General features: G+C 27.2%; 1 protein-coding gene across 4 annotated transcripts in view; it reads left to right on the top strand.

Moving 5' to 3' along the window:
* LOC142326138 (TOM1-like protein 2) overlaps window positions 1-23,042 on the top strand; it is a 116,037-nt gene that overhangs the window by 45,394 nt on the left and 47,601 nt on the right. For 3 of the 4 annotated variants that reach the window (XM_075368342.1, XM_075368343.1, XM_075368344.1), the window contains exon 4: window positions 18,962-19,072. The exons of the other annotated variant lie outside the window; for it this stretch is intronic. In XM_075368342.1, coding sequence (XP_075224457.1) covers window positions 18,962-19,072 — 111 coding nt within the window. The remainder of the gene's footprint in view (window positions 1-18,961; window positions 19,073-23,042) is intronic. 4 annotated transcript variants of the gene reach the window in all.

Genomic DNA, 23,042 nt, shown 5'->3' on the forward strand with positions numbered 1-23,042 from the left:
GGCCTTCCCAATTCACCAACCTCAAAACCTTGCAAGATTACAATATGGTGGTAAACATTATTAGTCCTGGTTTTTTTCTGCTGTCTTTACAGATAAAATAATTTTAAAAGTTATAAACATGTAGTTATAAATTTATAATGAACTCTTAAAAACATAAGAGGACAGGATGAATTTTTTAATATTGTGAAGTTGGTATTGTGTTAAGGAAGTTTTAAAAGTTAAATGTTGTTTTTGCTTTTTAAGAGTAATTTATGAACTTCTTAAATTAAATATGTGGGAAATTTTAGTTATTTTAAACTTTAAAAAAGTCTCATTGTTATGGCTTAATTGAAATTTAACTGATTAAGGTTACATTAAAATGTCACATTAATTGTTACATTTAAATTCCTCTCTGATATGTGTTCTCCGTACTTCTTATTATTATTGAAACCATTTTTAAGTAGTTAATGAAAGAACCAAGTTTTGAATATTGAAATATATTGTTTTATCTTTTGTCTTATTAATAAATGTTTCTATATTAAAAGAAAACTTTGTGTCTTACAGTGTTGACAAGTGAAGATAAAATGCTCTTTGCAATATTATCATAAACTTATTCTGTAGAAGGATAAATCTCCCACTCAACATTACACTGTTCAAACTTATACTGCATTTAAGTGGAATTGTTATTTCTTATTTCATTGTTGTTGTTCTTCTTCTTAGCCTGATATGGACTTTGGCCTCCTTCACAATTCACTTCCAGTCCTCCTTCTCTCTCATTGCCTCTCTCCATCTTTTCACCCCCATCACTGTCAGATCCTTTGTTACATCCCAGAGCCAGCACATTTTTGGTCTGCCTCTTCTAGTCCTGCCTGTTCCTCCATGCATTATCCCTTGTTGCAGTCTCTGTTGTATCATTCTTTCCACGTGACCCAGTCAACCAATTCTTTGTGACTTTATTACCTTTTTATATTTTTTCCTTGCTGTATTCCCTCTGTTTTCCTCATTCCTTCTTATCTTCCATGTTCCTTCTTCAAAAACAGGTCCATATATTCTTATTATTATTTTCTGTTGAAACACCTACAAAGCTTTAATGTATACTATTTTAAGATCCATGCTTCACATTCATGGATCATGGTCAAATTAACATTTTATAGGTTTTCATTTTGGTACTTTGTGAGATAATTTTAAATCATTTTAGCATAATCTTATATCATAGCATTAGCAAAATTTACATGGCTGCCAAGCATAATTTAATTTCCATGGGCACTTTATTGTCACTATTAAGTTGTATTCCCAGGTGTGTGAAATTTCTGACATCTTCGAAGGTGTATTCTCCAATTTTCATTTCTTTTAATTTTCCTGACCTCCTCCTGCTCTTGTACTGTTCATCTTCAGATATTTGTTTCTCCTTCGTTTATTTCCAGTCCAACCTTTTTTGTCTCCACTATTGTACAAATGTCTCCTTCAAGGTTCCTTCATTTCTTGCTACCAGGATGTTCAGAGGTATTCACCTCTGGACATCACTTTTTCGTCCTTTCCTTATTCATCAATTTCTGTATATCCCATCTTGGTCTTTGTGCTGATCCTCTGTCAGTCATTGATATCATTTACAAAATTGCAGTTCTGACCATAAAATGATCAGTCACAGTTGGGGTCTCAGGCTGTTCTAACATTGTCTATGGAGAAAAGGCTCCTTCCCTCTATTTGCATTAAAATCTCTCAATAACAGCAGAATTTTGGGACTCTGCTGCACATCTTGGCTAGATTTCCATAGAAAGTTTTTTTTCTGCCACTTCTGTTTGTGCATAAGCTGAAATCATAGTTATATTCCTGAATTGCCCTTTAATTTGTATTTTATGTATCTGATCACAATCCGGCTCAAAAGGCAACAGATATCTTCTTACTTTTGTGTTTATCCTGAAAACTGTTCCATAACTGCCAGATCTTTCTTTATTTCCACTGTAATACAGGCTATAATCCTTTTTGTTCACTACCTGTTCATCTCCATCTGACCTGTAGTGCTATTACATCAACATTGTACTTCTTCATTTCATTACCTATCTTCATCATTTTTCCTGCTTACAACATTCTTTGCATATTCCAGGATGCAATACTTAAAGGATGTGTTGTTATATACTACCTGTATATTATTTACTTCTTGGTGAAGTTTGACAACTTCAACTTCACTGAGTGACTGGCAAAATACTTAGAACAGTAATCTCATCCTCTTAAGGATTTTGTATTCAAATTATTTTATTATATTGTTAGTTTTATTTTCCTTTTAAAATTGCCCTTATAATGTCGGAATTAGTTTTATGTCTAATTATAAATTTTCAAATCACATATGATTAATTTTATTTGACTGTCAAAATTCCTTATGTAATAGTCATTTTAATATCATATAATCCCTGAATCATTTCTATTTTACAAAAACTTTAGTACTTGTTGATTAATAAGGTATAGTGAAAAAATGCAGATAATATTAATTCATATATTTCAATTTAATATAAATACTAGCTGCAGAGTGTGCCTATGGCACACCTTCGCAGCTGGACCTCTTGAAATGGGATTATTAGGTGTCCAAAATTGATTACCTCTTGTATAAAAATATTTTTTTTTTGAATGATGAAAATTGGTATAAGAAAAATTAAATTAGAAATTTAACACTAGAAATTGATACTAACGAATTGGGATTTTTTCGCTAGTGATCGATACATTCTGGTGCCTACTTTTTGGTTATAGTTCATTATTTTATGAAGAAAAACAATCGTATAAATAAATAAAGAATATGTAAAACACCACTCGTAAATTAAATGCACTAAAAGGTAAAAAATAATTTTAGGACGATATCTCAGAATGGATTTGAAAAAGCTTTGATGGTGATATGTAAGAATATGTGAAAGTCAATAGCTTCAAATTAAAAATTTGTATTTTTCTTATGGGTGTTTTTACCCCACTCTTAAGGTCATTCATCGCGAATAAAAAAAAAAATTGGCAAAAACATCAAATTTTTAATTTGAAGATATGACTCACATAATCCTACATATCATCATCAAAGCTTGCTGTCAAATCCATTCTGAGATACTGTCCTAAAATTATTTTTTAGATTTTAGTACGTTTAATTTAAGAGTGGTGTTTTAACATTTTTTTACATATTTTTTTATTTTCTACTTTTTAGTGCATTTAATATGAGTGGTTTTTAAAAAATTTCTTTTAGTATATCTTTTATTTTCTACATTTTAGTCTTCATAAGTTTATACTTTACAGCTGTGCTAACGCATAGGTTTGAGCATATTTAGCGAACGATCAGATCGGTACGTTTTACGGTGGATAAGTGTAATCAAAACATTAGACTAAATGATTTAATTCCTGGATAACCAAGATCTGGTCGATCGTGAGTGTATCCAGTGCATTAAACAGTTAGCACCGAACCTGCTGTTATATATACCGTTAGAATTATGAAAATCAGATGAGCAGTTGCAGAATGGCACCCTGGGGCCACTTGAAAATATTATTTTTCAACGGGTACCACTGGGAGTGGATGGGTATCCGAGCGCTAGGACTGACCGTTTTCAAGATATTTGCAATTTTCTTCCGAAAATTCAGATCCATTTAAAAAGTACTATATTTTCCAAAACCAGTTGCTACTGTACAGAATTTCTAGTAGCAACTGTATACCCTAATATATATCTCACTTATTTATAAAACTAATAGCATGTTATCATTTAGCTCCAATTAGTTGTGGTAGGTAGTGGTAAAATTATGTATTTCAAACGTGTATGAATTTTAGATCCAAACTTACTGAAACAGGCTACGTTATCTTTCACTAAGAAAATATGAATGTAAACAAGGTTGCATAAGTTCAAGGGACACTTTTTCCCTTAGCATCTTAGTCCATCTCACATACATAGTCCAAGAGCGACTTAATGGGTGGTAAAAAATATGTTATTAATATATATTTTGTATATATATTTATATATACGCAGTATATCGATATATTATAATATAACAAGTATACACCTGACCACCACAAGACCAAGAGGGACGCACACAGACAGACATACAAATGCTGTTTAGTAGGGTAGGATATACTGTAACCTTAGAAAGACAACATATAAATATCTAGAGACAATAATCCTAGCTGAACAATTGGTTACATAAGAAATTTGATTTTAAATGTGTAAAAAACCGGTGGTTTCTTTTTCTTTATCAGTGTTTACATGGTGTAAGTAACAACTTTAAGTGACTATAGTCTTTGATTTTTTCAAAACGGCTTAAGCATTAACATTACCATATTATGTTTAAAATAATAGTCTACAATTACACGTAAAATAATTGACAATAGACTTGTTTTCTATAATAATTTTGGTAAAATATTATTGAAATTTTGGGGTACTAAGTTAAAACTTTAATCAGTACCTGAAACTTGCCAATTATTTTTTTTTACTGTGTAGATATTGTAATAAAATTTTTACTTTACAAAAAACTTTTCACAAAATGATCATCAGTTTTGTCCTTAGAAGATTTTGCATTTATTTTTCTATTTCTGATTTTGCTGTGTATATCAAATTGGAAAATATTTGATTACAACTTAATAAAATACTTTTAATCTTGTAAATATCATAAAATGACAACTTTATTGTTTTTTATCTCATTAAATGAAGACAAAATTCATAAATTTTTGTCAGAACAAGTATTTAAAAAACATCATGTAATGTTATATGTAATATTTACAAAAGTCTCTTTTAAAACATTTTTTTTTAATGCAACATTTTTTCCTATATTATGAAAACATTTCACTCAATTTTCATGAATAAAAAGCCAAAACATTGATTGTCTATTTAAATGCTCATTTATTTTAATTCCTCCCAAGTTTAGTATCTGGAAATTAGTAAATTACAAATTACAGTTCGTAGATTGTTAGTAGATGTATGGTCAAGGGTCTTCTTTTTTATTCTGTAGGAATGAAGTTGCATTGTAAATCTCTGTTAGCCAGTGTCAGTAGAAAAGTTTTTAAACAAAAATCATACTGGTAGTTTGAAGATATTTTTTGTTTGTATTCTATCATCATTACATACTACTAGATTATTATAGTATTATATGATCTGAAGTCATTCTGATATTCAAAATATTTCACAAAGAACTTCAAAAAATATGTTTGGAACAATACATTCCCGTATTACAGACAGCTGTATCTCATTCTTGGTAGCAGTTACTGAAGTGTTTTTCTCAGAATTCTACCCAAATTTGATCAAGGCACAGGTTTCTTATTTATGAGTTTCTTGTAAACAACTTTTTTCATATATTTTTGTCTATGGTCTATATTTTAAATAAAACTAAAAAAATGTTAAAAAATACAATTAAAAAAGTGAAAAACTTTAAAAACACTATAAAAAGGAAAGTAACACTATTTAATTCTTGAAGTTGATAACAAATTAAAAATAAACTGCTATCAGCAAAGTAATAACTCTAATTTGATGTTAACATAAAAAGTAGAAATTTAAAGAAATTTGAGTACTTTTATTTTTTAATGTATTTTCTGGGAGTGTACGAGGTCTGTTCAGAAAATAACTGAACTTTATTTTTCTAATCTTTATTATTAATTTTACAGATGATTGGTCCTTGCCCCCTTCAAAGTACTTTCCTCCCCTATTCACATTCTTTTCCCAGTGGTGTTTCCACTTTGCGAAGCAGTCCTGGGTAGCTTCATTTGAAATGGCCTTTAAGATCTGCGATGAATTTGCTTTAATGTTATCAATAGTCTCAAAATGGCGCCCTTTCATTACTGAATTTAATTTCAAAAATAAGAAAAAATCGCAAGGAGCTAGGTCTGGTGAGTAGAGAGGCTGAGGGCAGTCATCTGATTTTTGGCACAAAACTGATGAATTGACAAAGCTGAGTGTGCGGGCGCATTGTCATGGTGAAGGAATCACAAGTTATCTTGCCTCTACTCTACCTTCCCAGTCGAGTGTCATCTTCAATTGACTGATGATCACTTTTAAATCGTGAAAACCATTCATAATGTTGCATATGATCCAGAGCATCATCTCGGTAAGCTTATTTCAAAAGTTGAAACATTTCTGTGAAAGTTTTTCCCAGTTTCATGCAAAATTTTACCTTGTATTGTTGCTCCTGAAAATTGCAAATTACAAAAATCATTATTAACACTTAAACCTGTTACACTCAAATAACAATAACACAAAACCTAAAAGATATCAACAATCCAAGAATATGTGGTTACAGAGGAAGTTATACTGAACACAATGCTGCCAACCACACATCACTAAATATTTCCACTGGTGTGTATTTAAAAATGTTCAGTTATTTTCTGAACAGACCTTGTATTTTGTAAATTTTTTAAATGTACTTTTTATTATTTTGCAACCTTTTCTTTGTAAATGTTTTAGTAATCCTAATATAATGTAACAACAGTGAAAAGTGAATACAAAAATGCTTAGCATTTTTTTTTTCAATGCATTGATTTAAATTTTTATCATATGTCTACTGGAAAATCACATTTTAATTTTCTAATTTATCTTTATATTTAAATTTGATAATATATTAATTATTTATGGTCCACTGTCGCCTGTTTTTATATTTATTATAAAATATTTTATTCATCTAGTGCCTATAACATGTTATGATACAATCAGTATTATATCAAAAAAATAATTGAGATTTTGTTGAAATTTTTGTATTTTTGGTTTATTCTTATTGAAATATTTATGTATGTAATCTGTCATTAAAGAAAGATTAATTCATACATTTATGTAAGCATCTTATGGTGCTACTTTATGAGGTTCTGTTTAGATGAATGATTTTGAAGGAATTCTATTATATTTTACTTTATCAGAAAATAACTAAGTCACCATTGATAACATTTGAAGAATTATTATAATGCAAGCTGGAAATGTATATTTATTTTATTTGTAGGACTATGTTATTAATATATTATATGAACACATACAGAAATTAAGATCATTAATTATTTATAATTAAAATTTGTAATTATAAATTATTTAAAATTTCTATTTTTCTCATTATTTATTTGACATTTTGTGAATTAGTGGGTAGTGCAGTTATGCACCTTATTTGATTATTTTTTGCCTTTATTCTAAATAATGATGATTTCATTTTAATCTTTTTCATTAGACTTAATTCTAATTTTCAGATTTTATGTGTGTATATTAATTTTAGGGAATCTATTTCTTAATCAAGATCATCTATACCTTTATTTTATCTTATTCACTATATGTAAATAATTTTTCCAATATCTAGTATTTTTATGAATTAAACTATTATTTTTCTAAATTGTGTGACTTATTATCTTGGTTTCACTTCTTTCTTTGTATTTTTTTATGATTTCTAGCTGTTTATTGTTTTTTTTTTGTATTTTTTATGATTTCTAGCTGTTTATTGTTTTTTTATGCACTTTTACTTCTCTGTTTCTTTGTCAAATTTTTGGAATTTTTCTCATTGAAATATCCATGTCTTTTTTATATATTATTTCCTCATCATACTCCTAGTCTCACCTGGATCCCTAATTTGAATTAAAAAGATAAAAGTTTGAGATTAGTTATGCGATAAAAGCAAAAAAAAAAATATATATATATAAAATGAGAATAATGATAAAAAAATACCTTTTTTTGATTTCATCAATAAAGTGATAAATAGCTTTGTTGTTGTTTTTTCTTAATTCCGAAAGGGGCACTAGAAACAACTGGACCCAAAAAAAAACATAGAAAACTATCACAATATTATTATTTTGATAGATAGATTTAATATTTAGATAGATACCTTTGATAGATATATTTAATATTTTTATGAAACAAAATGTAATTTAACATTTTTAACAATTAGAATAATAACATTTAAAAAATTAGCATTGTTTAATTGAATCCCTTAACTGAATAAAATTCTTGTTACAGTTTTAATTCTTTAAATTTAATTACAGCATTTCTTGCTATACAATTTTTCCATAGTGAAGCGATATGAAATGACTGCATTCTTCTTTAAAAGAAGGTTGAGATTGCTAGTAATTTTAATGGAAATTGTTTTTTTTTTTTTTACTCTTTCAATCCCATTATTAACTTTCTTTCTCCTGTTTAGCGTCTGGAAATTACCGTTTAGGTATTATTTCAGAGGATGAATGAAGATGATATGTATGAGTGTAATTAAGTGTAGTTTTGTACAGTCTCAGTTCGACCATTCCTGAGATGTGTGGTTAATTGAAACCCAACCACCAAAGAACACCAGTATCCACGATCTAGTATCCAAATCCCATTAGTAACTGAGCTTATTAACTTGAGCTTGTACTATGCAGTGTTGTTTAAATACATACTTCAGCGCAACACTTTCTTTACCAAGATCCAAAATAGCAAATTTTTTTTTTTTAACGACACTGAAATCAGCCATTGGAAAAAAATTGTAATAATACTAAAATAATAAATTTAACTCTGTTCAGTAATATTACCTATTTAAAGACAATCTTTTTTATGTAGTTTATTATTGAAGTAATGGAAAATTATAATTATACAACTGCAAAACCAGGTGAAAATTGGAAACTTTTTGTGTGTAATTTTTTATATTTATCGTTTTTCTTCAGTTAAGTTGGAATTCTCAAGATTAAAAATAATGTAGAAAAGAACAAGGTTAATTTAGTATAAAACTTAATTTTTTCTATCCAGTGGTTTATAAAATGTCTCATAAGTGTAAGTTATTTCTTTTATGATTACTACTATAGTTATAGTGAATGTTAGTTCTACATGTTTTCTTACCATTAGCAGAGTGCCAATAGCTGAAGAAATGTCAAAGTTATAAAAAGATATTTTACATAAAAATTATTATAATTTAAATATTAATTACTCCTTCATGTTACTGCCTATAAGTCTTGGCATTCAATTCCATTTTCTTAACAATATCTTTTCACAAGATAAGGGAGTTTTGCCTCTTGCCAGGCTCTAACTTAATAGCTTAGGTAATTTGTGATCAAGGTTTTCTTCCTGTAACTTTTGGTGATCCAATACCAACGTGATTGCAAGACAACAGCTGCTAGTTTGTCCCTTTTGATGATTTTATTTCCCCAGTAGCCACCATATGTGGTGTGCATTCCTAAATTTTCTACCTATAAAGGTGCCTGATGAGGAAGTAGCAGTATCTCATAGAAAATTTATGTTTTGACATTAAGGACAATGTAGTGTTAAAAGTGCAAAAAAGCTGTTCTGACCAAGAAGGATACATTTCTCTAAATTTTTTCTCAAAATTCTTTACTTTTTATAAAACTTAGATAAATTTTATTTATCTCCTTTGCAGTTATATCATCCATGGTTAATATACTGTGTTGCAGACCTTTATGTAATAAATTTTCTTTAATTTAATCTGTAGTTGGAAATTGTGTCTTATCAGGAGTTTAATTTTTATAAAACAGAAATATGTATGAAAATGCAAGATTAAATAAGCAGAAGCACTGTGTATAAGACTTGTATTATTATTTTTTTCCAAAAAATGGAATAAGAATAGCTTAATGCACGGCAATATTATCATATGCAGCATCCATATTTTGTTTTCCCACCCTTCAAACCACCTTTTACATTTGTTTCACCACATCATCAAATGCCACATTACTTCCATAAAAAAGTTCCTCATTGATATTGTGACCAATGGGACATAAATGCTGGCAGTACCACATAGGAAATTTATGTTATATTCATATTAAGGGCAATGTAGTTTAAAGTGCAAAAAACTGTTTCTGACCAAGAGAGATGCAATACTTTAAACATTTTTTCAAATTTTTTTACACGTTATACAACTATCTTACTTCCCCTTTGTAGTTATATCATCCATGGTTACTGTGCCCATTAACTTTTCTTCCATTTGGATGCATTTAAATATGTATTTCATGGAGTAGCTTTCAGGTCCTGTAACAGATTTTCTTTAATCTATTCTATTCCACTATTATTATTATTAATGATACTGTAAAGCTAATAAATATTGTCTTCGTTTATGAGCAACTTTGTATAATTAATTTGAAGTACTTATGTCAGCCATAACGCCATACATTCTTCCTGGTACATTTGGCTTCTTTCAACATTTTCAAAACATCTTTGCTAAATTTCGTATAACATTTTGCTTTTCAAGAATTTTCTCATTATTTTTATTAGAAAATTGGTACACGTTTGAAATAGAACCTCACATAAATGCTTGTAGACTAAAAAAGAAACAATATGCTGTAATGTCGCAAACTTAGTAGTATTTCTAAAGAATCCCATTATACAGCATTGCTAGTGGAATAGATACTAAATTGTTAACATATTCCATACAATCTAAAAAGTTTAATTTGTTTTGGAAAGAACTCAGCCTGATTTTGAGTTAGAGCCAAGATTAAATCAATCGATATATTTTATTAAAAATGTAGAAATAATCCTGATTAGGATCAGGCATCTAGTGATCATTTGTTTGTTATTAAATTTTTTATCCTGCTAATAAAAAACTCTACTATCATTTAATTTATATACAGAAACATGTGTTTTTTTTTCTTTTAATAATCTTGTTTAATACAGTTGGCATTATTTTATGCTTCACAACCTAAAATTTGCGGGATAACCGTAAGGTATTCTGGGTTTAGTAGTAGTTTTAGGATTTTTAAAGGATACAATTAACTGAAATTCATTAAATAATTTCAGGCCAACCACTAATTTTTTTTAATCATACTAAAATTAAAATCCAAAACTAAAGAGACATCTTTATTTTAAACAACATCATTTGTAGATGCAGGATAATTAGCAAAGGTAAAAAGATAAATAAAACCAAAAGCCGACACAAATAAATAAATAAGCACCAGTACTTGTGAAAAACATTGATAAAAAGAGTATTTCTATTATGCAATAAACATAAAAAATATTTTTACTTAAAAGTAATGTAATAGTTTCTATTATCTATAAATTAAAATAGCTATTGACTAATACAAATACTCATACTTTAACGTTGTGGAGGCAGTCCAGTAATTAAAAGATAAAAGTCAGCTTAAAAATGGTCTAAACCATTTAATCTTTTCACTTGGATTGGCTTAGTTTTTTATCTTATAAGTACAGGCAGAAATAATCTTTTGCAGTTTTGTGATTATTAATAGTAATGTACTAATGTTTATTTTATATCAATAAAAATGTGCAGAGTTACTAATATTGAAATATAAATATCTCATAATGCATTTGTGTTTGTAAATTTTTTTTGTTCTTATTTTTAACTTTGTTAATTCCCCTGTATTTAGTAATAATGTACAAATTATTTTTGAGTGTTTCCTGTTTTTAAATTTATGATAAATAGATAGTTGACAGTAATAGTTTGTACTCCATCTAATTGTTAAAATAATGATTTATTATAAGTGTATACTGTAATTACTACACGCGTTCACCTATCAGAAATCACAGTGCCACTTCTTAACTACCATTTAATTTATTTCATTTTACAGACTTCTTGATTCTGGAATGATTTTTTCCTGTTCATTTTATGGGTATATACAGTCTATAATATTTGCATTTTTTTATACATTGTAGTCTTCATTTAGATTTTAGAAATGGATATTAACTTTTTATTAATTAATTTGGCTGATTGATTGTATTAAGCAAAACTGGACTGTAATGTGTTGATTATTTTATTTAATCAAACTAGATTTTTGTTTCTTGTTTTCACTATGAAGTTTAGTTATATATAATATGATTAAAACTAAATTTGTGATGTTTTTGTCAACTACAGTCTCCAGTGAAAGTTATTTCCCTTCCATTTTTAAAAACTGGCCAAACAAAATTTGTAATTTAATGCCATTAGAATGATATGGTAATTCTTTAAATTGCTTTTGTAACCATTCACTCAAAATGGTTTGATGACAGAGTTAAAAAAAATAATAATTTTTTTTTTTGAATTTGTCGTAATTTTATGCGTTTCACCTTTTTTGTGTTAAAACATTGTATAAAAATAATTTTCATTTAGTTAGTTACTAGAAATTGATAGTTTTGTGTGAAAGTTAATGTCTGTATTTTGTATTTCATATACAAGATAAATGTTATTAAATTCAATATTTTATTTTCAGGATATTAATAGTATCTGTTAAAGTTTTTTTTATTGTTATAAAAGTGAAACTCAACTTGTATTAGTTTTTTTTTTTAGATCTTGGTAATTATTCATTGCATTTCTTTCTTATGAAATTATTTATTGAATGGTATTACAGCACCTTTTCTATGCTTTTTGGCTCTTTTATATGTATACGGTTTTTGGCTTTAATTTTATGAAACTATCTTGAATTGAATTAGACATAATTTATGTTATAATTCATTTAATATGACTTTTTTGTCAATCTAAATTTTGTTTCAGCCATTTTGTACCAACTGTAATATTCATTAAATTGAATTTTTTGTTAAATTAAGAATTGGAATTTTATATTTTGTAATTACATAGATTACATCCAAAAATTGTTTTTAAATTAACATCTTTGTTTTATTTTATGACCGTTTATTTTTACTTTGCTGGCATCACAGCTCTAGAGCTACGCTGTAAAAAGGATAGTATTGTAATTAGTCAAAAAATGGGGTTTGAGTTTTTTGTTTTTTAACATTTCATCACCCAGGGACCCCAAAAAACAAAAACAAACTGGGGGGGGGGGGGGTAATGTTTGTTAATACATAAGAATTTGTGTTGCATGTTTGAAGCTTAATAACTTTTGAGCAGATGAACTGATTTTTATGAAATTTATTACAGAGAACTTTAATTTAAGACAATTTGTTGGTAAAAGTTTGGGGTCAGTATCTCCAGGGGGTTGGGTGGATAGTTTCTTTGGGATCAGTTCTCTCAAAAGTTTGGAAACATACCCCCTCTTTATATTTAATCTCAGTATATACACATACATGCTTACCTTAGCATTTAAAAAAAAATTGGCCCAAATTTTTCTCTTTTCACAAAAATATAAAAAACTTTTTTTTAAGTATTGCATTTTTTAACCAAATTTTTTGAATTATTATTATTAATTAAAATATTAAATTTTGAAGTTTTGAAAAATTTTTTTTATGTATCATTATTTTCTCACTCCTTAAAATAACCAATACCAGGAAAGTACAACAAATTTTTGTCAGATTTCTGCTTTTAATGAAGAAAATACAACTGTCAAAAAGATAGAGAAATAATTTTATATAACATTCCATTTCATAATTATTATAATTTTCCCTGTCATTTTTATATTAATGTTATAAAATATTGTGTGTAACCTAATTGTTATTATTAAGAACAGAAAAGATTTCAAGTTTTTTTTTTATAAAAAAGGAATTATGTTTTTATTGAGATTTATTTTGTAGTTCATTATAGATAGTCAGCTGTAAAAATTATACCAATTTAAAATTATAAATTTTTTCTGCAAACTGAACCAATCTTCAAGTTTGATTTAATTCAGAAACTTGGATTACTATGTACACTATGTACTTACGTCATCAACAGTGACATTAAAAGTGTCAATGTTACCACAATATTAATTTTAATTTGTTTGGTCATTAAAAATTAATCAACTTCTGTAATGTTTTTAATTTAGTTGAAACCAGTTATTTGAAGTATAGATGTGTTAGGGCTACTTAAAATTTACGTACAAGTTAGATTTAATTAAACATGTTCTTTTTGTCATCTTAAATTTTTGTTGCTAGTTTTTTGTTACAAAATAATTACATTGTCAAAATTTTTGTTGTAGTCTACTACAAAGAATAGCAGAATATACAAATTAGTTTTTTTTTTTTTTTTAATGTGTACCATCTTTTTTTGTATTCCTTCATTGATTTACACTTTCCTTATTGAATCCATTCTATTGAGTTAAGAGTGGTGCCCCTAGGATTTGTTTCTGGTTTGTTATACCAGTATACCAGTTTATTCATAAATTTGTGAAACAGTTAAGTAATATTAAAAAAAACAAAACAGATTCTAAACTGTACTACGTTAAAATGAAGAGGTAAATTCTCTCCATTTTTTTTTTACATCTCTCGCTGATGATCAGTGTGCTCATCAATGAAGACATCTGGACTCCATTTTCTGTCCTTTTGCATGTTGGAATGTAACAGTTCCTCAGTGTTACAGAAATTGTACACAGTTTCAAAGTTTCATCAGATCAGCAAGGAGTTTAGATACAAAAATGGTATTCTTAGTTAGTTTCCACAAGAAAAAAAATGCATAATGATTCTACTGAACATCACATTAATACCTAGTCATAGAACCTATATGTTCTATTCGATGTTATGGCAAATTTTCATTGAGACATTCACAAACTTTGTTGTGATAATGGGAGAGACAGCCATCTTATTGGCAGATGTGAGTACAGTCGTGCAGTTAGTTATTCCTGTGTACATTAAGCTACAATGTCTAGCAGTTTTCCATATTTCCAACATGTTTTGAAACACAGTTGGACATGTTTTCCAAGATGTCTAAGTATGTTATATCCATGATGGTCAACCTGCAAAGAAAAATTGTCTACACATCTTGACCTTTGAAACTGAACGAAACGTAACCACCTTTAGTAATCTTTGACTTTTCAGTAACCTCAATGGAACTTTTAATTCCTCATATTTGAATATTGTGTTGATTCACCTTAACATATAAATGAAAAGTTTCTTCATCACTATAGATGAGTATTGTAGGAGGATTAACCAAAGATTGCTTGAACATTTTGAGGTAGAAATGAAACCAATATTTTTTCATCAAGTCTGAGACATTGCAGCAGCTGAAGTTTTTAGGGTTTTACCTTAGTTTCCTATGATGTATTCACCAATTATTGGTTGTGAGATGCGAAGTTGTAAATTTTTCTCATACAGTGAATTTCTAGCAACTGCAAGTATTGATTGGCCTGTGTATCATAATCTACAGTTTTTCCTTAGTTCTGTTCAACTTGGCTGAGACAGAACAGAAGCAATGACTATTTTGAAATTTTTTATACCCCTTATAATAATACTATTGCACAGGTGGAATTCTTTTAGAATTGTTACAACAAATGTAGTTTTCAAAGTATTTTAACACATAGACTGTCTTGTCGTATTGATTCAGGATTTATACTATTGTCTCTCATAGGCAACTATATATACACAAGTTTGTTCACATTAATTCCAAGAGTTTACCTTTAATTTTAATGTAATATATTTTAGTACTATTTAATTTTTTTTTCATAATTCATGAATAGTCATCTTTTAAAATGTTTCAGAATTTATGAATATTCCCTCTAATGTAAAGGAAAACAAAAACAGTTGTTACCAATTAGATTTCTCATTTTACTTAAAAATAATTAATTAAGGATAATTTTTCTCTTAAAGAAAATTTGGAAATATTAGATTTCAGAATTTCATATGAGTTATATCTAGGGTGTAGTGCGTAAATAGAATAGAATTGATTATTATATTACTTCATATAAGAAATTATATAAACAGTACATTAATTAAACTTATCAAATATAATAAAAATGCATTATCATATCACAAATATAACAAAATAATTGATCCAAATTTTGATATAACTCATAAACTGCTTTTCATTATATATATAATCAACATGATTAAACAGTGTTTAAAAAATAATAAATATTATCTTATAGTTATTTACAGCCAACAGGAAAAATCGCACAAATAATAAATCAATGCATGTTGACAATAAATGTCATCATTAGCTAATTCAAACAAATTTGATATAGAAATGAGATATTGAACAGAAAAATGAATAGCCTGTCTCATTAACTAATAATATAATTTGTATTATTTTGAATTGTATGGTTAAAACAACACATCCTAACTGGAAAGTTAGGTATTACCCTTCAACTGAAATGATTTGTTTACCTCTCTTCACGTATAACATTTTTTCATGTTAATTTTTTTCATAGAAAAAAAAATGTATTTAATGTGATATTTTTTACTAATCAAGACAGGTTAAAACCTGTCTTGATTATTCTTTTTTTGTTTAAAGTGACATCAATTGCTGAAGTCATTTCAACAGAATATTGTGAAAATAAATGTTAGATGTTTGTTTTGGTTGTCCAAAGGAACCAGTTCATAAAATGGAGTTAAAACCTTTGACATTCTAACAACACAACCTTTAATTATCAAGATACCTTTGAAAATGCTACAAGGCAGTTTATGCTGTGGATACAGTTTACCATCATACTCCAAAACCATCTGTATATTTTTACTTCTCTGTTTTAATATTTAATGTTCAATTTATAATAAAAATAATTAAATTAGAGTCACGTTATCAGCCCAGTACAGTTAAATAAGGTATAAAAAATTAAACTAAGAGATTCATGTCTATGAATAAAATTTAAATGTTTATTTAAACAATTGTTATATTTCATTTGTGTAGAGCATAATGACTATTAAATTTAAAAAATATATATGTATAAGGGATTATATTTAATTATTTTTTCATCTTTTGATTACATATTTTTTTATTTTTGTCTTGTTAATTAATATTAGTATAATTTATATTCTTTATTGGTTTATTAATTTTATTAAAAAAAAAAATAACAATCAAGAAAATGTTATTGTTCATATGTGGTGTGATTTTTCCTTATGAATAATGGATAACGAAATACTGATACTAAAAATTACTTTCAAGTATATATACTTTCAAGTATATAAACTTTATGGGATCACTTAAAAAAAATTATTTAAACTGTTAATTAATTAACTATTAATTTCAAATTAAAATGTAAAAAACAATGGAGTTCATTATTTTAAAAAGATTAACCGTAACCTGATATCAAGTTGGTGGGATGACTAACAAATACTAAGATTGCAGTTCAGTCTTGAAATCTAAGTTGTGTAAGTATTTGTAATTTCTTTTATCTTAAATCAACCATATAATTTGTTTATAACATCTTTATTTTTTTAAAGTAACTTCATTAAATGATATTCTAATGGGACTATTTAAAATGAGGTGAAATGCATGTACCCAGTCAGTACTTAGATTAATTAGCCTGTTTTTTTTTGATAAATAGATTATTTATTTTTTTATTACCTTTTCCTTGCAACTTTATTTTATAAATTACTGGTGCACTAACATAACATGACAGTGGGCTGATAATCTGTCTAATAATAAAGTTGATTGGATTTTTAATTCATAAAACCTGAACTTGTTTATGAATTGTATATTTTAATTTCTATTTAATTTATTGCAAATTCCCTAAAACATTTTAATTTATTAATTTTTAAAGCTGGTCCTGGGTAATTGATTTATACTTTTGTCTTGTAACTGATACTGATCTACTTAGGGAATTCAAGTCATTAATATAAAAATTCTGAGAGGAAAAAGAGAGTATATTGTAAATAGTATTATACATTCACTTAATATTTTGTTGCTGTAATAATCTGTGTTAATTATTATCAGAAGTTAATAAAATAATGTGACCGTTGATTTGTTTGTTTCCATTCTAGATTAATTTTCACCTGCTTGTATAGTTTTTCTTGTTTTCAAGTTGATGTGGTACCATAATTGTAACTTAGTTTACATCTAATAACTAATCTTAAAAAATCTGATGTATACACCACATGACTGACTTCCTTGTATACATATTAAATTACATATTCACATTGCTTTAAAATGAAAAGAACATCAAATTTTATTTTATTAATAACTTCTGATATTTTTTCATTAAAATAGTGTAGGTAGGCAGCATTTGGAATATGTAAAACAAATTGTTAGGGATGTAGGATGTAGGGGTTATACCAAAATGAAACGACTAGCACTAGATAGGGATTCTTGGAGAGCTGCAACAAACCAGTCAAATGACTGAAAACCAAAAAAAAAATTTTTTTTCATAGTTTTTTTTAATTGTTATTATTGAATTAATGTTTATCATAATTTTTTTTACAGTCAGAGATTAATAATTATTAATAAATCAATATATTTAAATTTAAAAAAAAAGGTTAAAAAAAGGATATGAAGTCGATTTGAACCAATGTGCTTTCCCCTTGTAAGATGCAAATATTTCATTAATTAAAACTTTCATTTGGCTATAACTCTGGAACCAGTAAAAGTAAGTACCACTTAGATATATCAATGAAAAGATGTATCACAACTAAGATGTTACAACAGTCTGTGGAGTAAACCTAAAGAAGCAGTTGATATTTGTGAGGTTCAGAAAAGAAAATTACTATAATAATTACTAAAGAAAAAAATTATTATGTATATTATTCATGATTATTAAAATATATTCATCAAGATTTTAGAAATATTTGCATTAGTATTATTAATAGTTTTGTGCGAGACCTTATTTTTTGTATTAATAAAAGAGTTAATACAGCATAGTTTATAAAGAATGAAAACAAAGATTTATTAACATTTGCAATCCACCTGTATTTACAGAAAAAAAAGCTTTCCTATGAAGTAAATAGATACTGTATTAAACCAGGCAAAAGTTAGAAAAACTGTGCTGTTAAAAAGGCCCACTATACATACTGCAGTTATGAAAAATTGAGAATATAGAGATGTAATTTAGATTAATGGCTTTATGTGAATGATTTACATTTAATTATTCATATTTTTTTTATTTTAATTTATTTATTACCAACTGGCTGGGAAGCTTATAATTTCATAAACAGGAGCTATTTTTTCATAATTAATAAATAAATGAAACTTATTTTTCAATAGATTCAATGAGTACCAGATTGTAACAATTCAGAATATCTTATCAAGGTACAGAACTAAATTTTCTTTTATTAGTTTTTGCTAACATAAAATTAATACACTTTAATGTTTACTTGTTTAAAATTTATTTATGTGAATAAATATTGCTTGTTCATTTAATATTGAATTACTGGTTTTAACTGCATTTATTAATTAATTTTTTTTCTAAATAAAAATTGAGCTTTTATTTTTACATGTATAATATTTTTAAATCATGATTATTTGTACTTTTTTTAGTTTGCTTATTTTTGTTAAAATTATGTTAATGATGTTATTTTAAAAATTTTGTTCACAGAGCCTAGTTCTTCTTCTTCTTCTACAACTACATCATCTTGGCTTGATACACTCCCTCCCACCTTACAATCCCTTTCAAATACTATTACAGCCCACCTGCCTATTGACAAGGGTACGATCAGTTTTTTGTTTTTCTTTTTTTCTATATATTTTTTTTTGAGTTTTTTACATTTTTTATTTGTCATCATTTTTTAATTTTGTTGTATGTATTGGTAAATTATAAGGAGTGTTCCAAAATTCTAAGGTTTCATAATTATTTTATTGTATCTATTACAATTTTACAAGTTATCACGGTCAACACTGATATTTTTACATATTTCTACCAGCAGATATAACATATACTGAAAAGAATTAATTTGACTAATGTCAATTGATCTCTGATGAGATAAACATAATATCGTAATATGGGTAAATTCAAATAAAAGTAATTGACTCTACATCATCACAGAACAGCTGTCATAATGACTTAATAATAATAATGTCAGTGATGATAAATCATTAAACCTCTCTTGGGTTCATGATTAGTTTTAAAGCAAGGAACCAACTGGTTTCTGTGTTTGTATATTCACCTTTAATGATTTTTATCACCCATTACTTTTTCTTTAATTTAATTTTTATAAAAGAGAGCCAGTCCCAGAGGAAAAAATAAATTTTAAGTAAATGTATGTTTATTATTTTAATTTTGAACAGATTAATACAAATTTTATTTGTTAAGTTAATTTAAAAGAAAATTTATTAATGAAAGCTAATAAATAGGCATCATGTTTTTACTCAGGCAGTCTATATTTTTAAACTAACTGAGTAAAAAGTAATGTGTAGATTTTTTCTGAAAAAATGATAAAGCATAAGTAGAGTCTCTGATAAATAGTACTATTTATTAGAAGAATAATTTAGATAAAAAATTGCATAAAAGAAGTAGAAAAGTAACAAAAACCACCCAGATCTTTCTGCTGTCAACAGAACTAGAAATATAAGTGGTTTAAGGTACCACATTGTTTCTTATTAATAGGAAATAAAGAGTATTTTCATAATAAAAATCATATTGTTATTTTTATATTTTAACAATTTTTCCCCTTCCATGAATATATATCTCTGATTATGTTGATTGCTGAGAGTTTTTAAAAATTCAAATCTCAGTCTTTCTAAACCTGTTTATTGCATGGATCTGTGCCTGCTTTCATTATTATTATTTTTTTTCCACTAAAATCTTCAGGTATATAGAATCATCTCAGAAAGTGAAAAAAAATAATGCCATTTGAAATTTTTATTTTCTCTTTTGAATTCACTTCTATAAAATTAAATCCTTGAAGTATATAATCAGTTGTATCCAATACACAATATGTAGATTGTAATTAATTTATTTTCAAAATTCTTGAGGCTTAACCTAATAATCTAATCTCAGATCTTACTTTTAGTTAAAATCTAACAAAAAGGAATAACTTAAAAATGAAGTATGAAAAGTTTTTAAATATATTACAGCATATTTTAAGTTAAAATTAATAAAAACTTTACCTGAGTACGATTAATCAGTTTTTAAATATCAAAATACGTAAATTCCAAAATACAAAACAAAACAAGCTAACAACAAATTCACATCAACCAGAGTAATAACAATACTGGAAAATGGGTCCCAGATTCAAAAAATTAGACTACAACTTTTCATATAGAGAACCATCAATAAGAGAAAAAAATTGTCAAACAAAAGATCATACAATTAAAAAGTGTATGATTAAAATTATTTTATTAAGATCATTCAATAATTAGGCTTATTTTTATTGCTACCTTCAAACGATTGTTCTGTTATAATTCATCTTCAAGAAACAAACAGGGCATAGCTCTTCATAATACAAAGAAAACATATTAAAACACTTCATTCCATCACTTAATCCACTTTCAGAAATGCTGCATTCAAACCAGTCGCTCATGCACTAACATCAAAAACAATCTGAAACTTGTATAATAAAACGTTCAAGGGATGTAAACCTACTAGGAATTTAATTCTTAAGTTTATACTTATTTACTATTATGTTAACGCCCGCGTAATTATAAAATATTACTTTATGGGTGTCAATTGAACTGTGTTTCCCATAATTTTGAACTAATAATTTTTGTAATTTCTATTAAACTGAAATTAGTGGTGATTCAGGTTTATTCAGATTTTGGAACACTTCTGAAATTTTAACTTCTCAAACTAAATTTAGTGTTTATTAAGGACTGAAATTTTATTAAAAGTTTTGTTTTGTGTTTTAATCAAACCCATCCTGTCTTTGTCTTGGTCAATAGAAAATTTTTATTTATAGGAATATATTTTCCGATACATACAATTAAATGTACAATATGTAAACCAATATCCTGACTGACAGCTTCCTGTAAAATAAACTAGTTTGTGTTATTTGTTTTTATATATATCAATGTTTAGTAGTAACGTAATGGTTTGATGTTTGATGTTAGTTATGATATACAAAAATTATTTTTAGTGGAATGAGGGACAATATTTCCAATCTTGTATATAAATTTTCAAATCCTTTTATTTAATTATTATCATTGTACGCATATGTTCTGTTATGAACTAGTGCGCGTTGCTCTTTGTCTCAAAATTACCCCAGCAGCACAAATATAATTCAATTTCTATCTCTTCACCTAAGTAACTACTCATTGACATCTAGTTTTAGTTAGTATATATATTTTTTTTTATGAGAATGAGTGATGAATTTCTTTGAATCTAAAAAATGGTATGCGTGACTGGTATTTGAACCCAGAATCTTTCAGATAAATTCAGTCACAGTATCTTTCCAATATGAAATTATTTGCACACATAAAGATAATACGTTTTTCTTCAGACTGTTGCAAAAGTTAATTTATCCATGTTTGTTTGATTTATGCTAATTTTTATCTCTGCCTAGACTGTTCTACTATTAGAAAAAAAAAAATGTATGTTCTGGTATTCTGGCCAGCTAAAAGCAAATTGAATTGAGACCTTTTTCCAAGGAATGGTAGAAAAATCAGATTAAGAAGCACATTTTTTTTGCTACTTTTCAAGAAATTTTAAAAACTAACCAAATAAAAAAATTTGTGATTTGTTGATAATTGTTATTTTTCTAAAGTTCATCATTGTAAAGCATCTGTTGTTTTATTACTTTTCCAATTTGTGTTTAAGTTTCCTTACTGACTCATTAAATTCCTCATCTCTTTTAAAAAAGGATTGGACTGGAGATTTTCTTCAACCTTTTCTTAAGAATGTCCCATCATCCTGCTGCTTACCTATATAGCTTTCTTTGAGTTCATGTTACCAGAAACTGACACAAATATAAAAGACACACCAATTAGTAAGGGGGACAACTAGACTATTCATAATTTTTCCTTTAACGACAATATATTTGTATCTTGCTAGCTAGATACTGTGGTTTTGTGGCAAACACTGATCTGTAACCAAGTTATTTCTTTGTGGATGTGAGCGCATGTGTGCGCACATGCATGTGCGTATTTGTTTATTTTTTTAATTGAGTATAGTGTGTTGCAGTTAATAATTATTAATAAAAACACTTATGATAGTTTGTTATTAAAAAAATCACCAATTGTTAAAAAAAACCATTTATTATATACATCTTACAGCTACATCCTTTAGCTACTTTTTCATGTTTATTTCATCTTACTACTCTTACTTATTTCATCCAAATAAAGGCATTTGTCATATCTGTAAACAAGTTTTTGAATACCTTCATGATAAAACTCTGCTGCCTGTGAATTAAGCCAGGTAAGACCATTTTTTAACTCCTCGCAATACTGAGGACTGGAAGTTAATTTCCGAATAGACCTGAACTGAAATAGTGCTGAAACTTTCTGCAAAGCATTAATGAAATTGAAAAGGGCCATATAAACCATACGACATGACATCCTGAGTTCAGATATTGCTTTTATTCATGACAACGCTCGTTTGCATACTACAGTATGCATTCAACATTAAGTCGATATTTTCAAATAGGAGTTGTTTCTATCCTCCATACAGCCTTGATTTGGCTCCCAGTGAAAATCACCTTTTCCTGAAAATGAAAAATGGTAGTTAGTGACTCAGAATTTTGAAA

The sequence above is a fragment of the Lycorma delicatula genome, chromosome 6, assembly GCF_047948215.1.
Source record: "Lycorma delicatula isolate Av1 chromosome 6, ASM4794821v1, whole genome shotgun sequence".
NCBI classification, from domain to species: Eukaryota; Metazoa; Arthropoda; class Insecta; order Hemiptera; family Fulgoridae; genus Lycorma; species Lycorma delicatula.